The sequence below is a fragment of the Lathyrus oleraceus genome, chromosome 5, assembly GCF_024323335.1.
Source record: "Lathyrus oleraceus cultivar Zhongwan6 chromosome 5, CAAS_Psat_ZW6_1.0, whole genome shotgun sequence".
NCBI lineage: Eukaryota > Viridiplantae > Streptophyta > Magnoliopsida > Fabales > Fabaceae > Lathyrus > Lathyrus oleraceus.
In genome coordinates this window covers 647,091,286-647,094,613 of record NC_066583.1, presented here as the reverse complement: position 1 = coordinate 647,094,613, position 3,328 = coordinate 647,091,286, and the positions used below count along the sequence as shown (strand labels likewise).

General features: G+C 38.9%; 1 protein-coding gene across 1 annotated transcript; it reads left to right on the top strand.

The window, feature by feature from the left end:
• Window positions 1–2,197: 2,197 nt before the first annotated feature.
• Window positions 2,198–2,980, top strand: LOC127082667 (uncharacterized). The gene has a single exon (XM_051022894.1). The coding sequence runs from the start codon at window positions 2,198–2,200 to the stop codon at window positions 2,978–2,980; it is 783 nt and encodes a 260-aa protein (XP_050878851.1).
• Window positions 2,981–3,328: the final 348 nt, after the last annotated feature.

Genomic DNA, 3,328 nt, shown 5'->3' with positions numbered 1-3,328 from the left:
TAGTATTAATTCAGACCTTAAACCAACTGTTTAACCCTATTACTTAATACCTACCCAATGCAATTTCAATCTTACTCTAAGATCAGAGTTCCTACTCACTCCCCCTCAATCACCTCAGTGATTACAACCTTTAATTAAGATTAAAGATAATTGTGAAGTCACACTTCAAACAACTCTTGATTGTGCTTAATAACTTTAATCAAGATACACAATACTGACGCTTAAAAGCTTAGAGTGACACAACACTTACAACTCAATGAACACCCTATACCAATGCAATCATCTAAGTGATAATACCTTGGCTCACAAGATACACCTAATACAAGACACACAAAATACATCAGTGAAGTATGATGGACAAATAAAATCTTCACGCCTAAAATCCCCGAGTTCTGAATGAAGGATTTCCATCCTTTTATATTGCAGCACTTGGGCCTTGTACTTGTATTTCCTGAAATTAAGGTCAAGCGAGTTAACCTAAATTCCATATATTAGGGTACTAACAAATAGGCTATTTGTTAGGTTCATTAATTGTAGCTTAGTTGTTAGTTTCCTAGATTTTAGCTCAGCTGTTGAATCCCTGAAGAATAGCCTTAGAAAAATGCTGAAACAGAAAAACTAAACAACCTACAATTTAGCATACGCTGTCAGGAATGAATGTCACAACATTCAGTTTGACATCCAAATCATAGACCATATGCTAAGTCTGTTATTTTCCTGAAAACAGACTGTACACCAATGTTGTACTGTAGAAGACCAACTCGTTCATACTTCAGTATCAACTTACATTAATAAATGTCAAGGCATCCAATTTGACATTTGCGCATAGAGCCTTTTGCCATGGTCTGTTGTTCTCCTGAAGAACAGACTGAGATACATACTGAAATGTAGCAGAAAACCAACCTGCCTATTATTCAGTATATGCTGTCAATGATGAATGTCATAACATCCAATTTGACATTCAGACAGTAGGCCTTGTGCCAGGTCTGTTATTCCCTTGATAAACAGACTGAAAATAAATACTGAGTTATAAAAGAACACCAACTGTTCTATTCCTCAGTATCTGCTGACAGGGATGAATGTCATAACATCTAGTTTGACATTCAGTAGATCCTGTATTAGCTAAACCTGCAGCGTACTACTCAAGTATGTCATGACATCAGTCAAGACATCAGAGTACAGCTAGATATTCTAACATACAATGCAGTCAAATAAACATCTCCACAGCATGTCATGACATCACTCAAGACATTAGAATCCAGCTAGTGTTTTACCATAAAATGCAGCCAATCAAACATCTACAGAGTTCCCTCTCGTGAAGAAAAATCTACGAAGGACTTGTCCTGACATGGCTATGAAGATCAAAGAGGAAGTACAAAAACAACTCAATATCGGCTTTCTAGCAGTCTTCAACTACGATGAATGGATTGCCAACATTGTCTCCGTGCCAAAGAAGGACGACAAAGTAAGGATGTATGTGGATTATAGAGATCTAAATAGAACATTGTCTCCATTGCCTCACATTGATGTGCTAGTGGGCAACACCGTTCAGTTCTATGTTTTCTCCTTTATGGATGGTTTCTCTGGTTACAACCAGATCCGAATGGCTCAAGAAGATATCGAGAAAACCACTTTCATAACCCCATGGGGCACCTTCTTCTACAAGGTCATGCCTTTAGGATTAAAAAATGTTGGCGTAAGATACCAACGAGCCATGGTCACTCTCTTTCACTATATGATTCATAGAGAGATCGAGGTCTATGTTGATGATATGATCGCCAAATCTCAAACCGAAGAGGAGCATCTTATCAATCTAGAAAATTTTTTTGAAAGGCTAAAGAAGTTCAAATTAAGGCTAAATCCCAACAAGTGCACGTTTGTGGTAAGATTCTCCAAATTGCTAGGGTTTATTGTCAGCCAACGTGGCATTGAGGTAGATCCTGAGAAAGTGAAGGCCATACAAGCTATGCCTCCGCCCAAAACTGAAAAGTAAGTCCGAGGGTTCCTAGGTAGATTGAACTACATAGATAGATTCATATATCACCTTACGGCCACTTGTGATCCGATCTTCAAACTTATTTGAAAGGATCAAGCTGTCATTTGGATCGACGATTGCAAAAAATCTTTTGAGAAGATAAAGGAGTACTTGCAAGAACCTCCTGCTTTGATGCCTCATGTGCACATAATATTGTTAATAATGTACTTTACCTCCCTCAAAGGATCCATCGGATATGTCCTCGGCCAACATGACGAGAATAGTAGGAAGGAACACGCAATATACTACTTAAGCAAGAAGTTCACCGATTGCGAGAGTAGGTATTCAATCCTTCAAAATACTTGTTATGCACTAGCTTGGGTTGCCAAACTCTTAAGACAATACATGCTCACTCATACGGCATTGTTAATCTCTAAGATGGATCCTGTCAAATACTTCTTTGAGAAGCTTGCTATAACCTGTAGAGTAGCCAGTTGGCAAATGGCTTTGACCGAGTACGACTACCAGTATATGCGCTTTGTATTCCCCGACGAGGACATCGTGCTAATCAGAGATTGCAACATTCCTGGCCCTGAGGAAGGACCCGAACCTGGATCCCAATGGACCTTGGTATTTGATGAAACTTCTAACGCTCATGGCAATTGCATTGGGGCATTCATCACCTCCCCAACTGGTTTCCACCTCCCCTTCACTGCAAGGTTGTTTTTCAAATGTACAAACAATATGGCGGAGTATGTGGCTTGTATATTCGACATTAAAGCTGCAATTGATCTTAGGATAAAAATTCTTGAAGTATATGGAGATTCATCCTTGGTTATCAACCAATTCAAAGTAGATTGGGACACTAGAGATCACAAGCTCATCCCTTACAAGGAGCATGTCCTAAAAATGATCCTTTACTTTGACAAAATCACATTCAATCACATTCCTAGAGAAGAGAATCAAATGCGCCAACACCTTGGCAACTTTTTCATCAATGTTTAAGGTCAAGTGGTAGAATAAAGTACCATCCTTTCACCTTGACTACTTAGACGAGCCTGCTTACTGTTTGTCGGCCGAAGACAAAGCTGACGATTATCCTTGGTTCTATGACATCATGAGATTCTTAGAGAGTCAAGAATACCCTAAGTACACATCCGCTACTGACAAGAAGTATCTTCAGAAATTTTCATCCAAGTTCTTCTTAAGTGGAAGGGTATTGTACAAGCGAAATTATGATTCGGTTTTGCAAATATGTGTGAAAAACCAAGAAGTAAAGCAAATTATAATGGAAATCCATGAAGGATCCTTTGGGACACATCCCAATGGACACACCATGGTGAAAAAGATCCA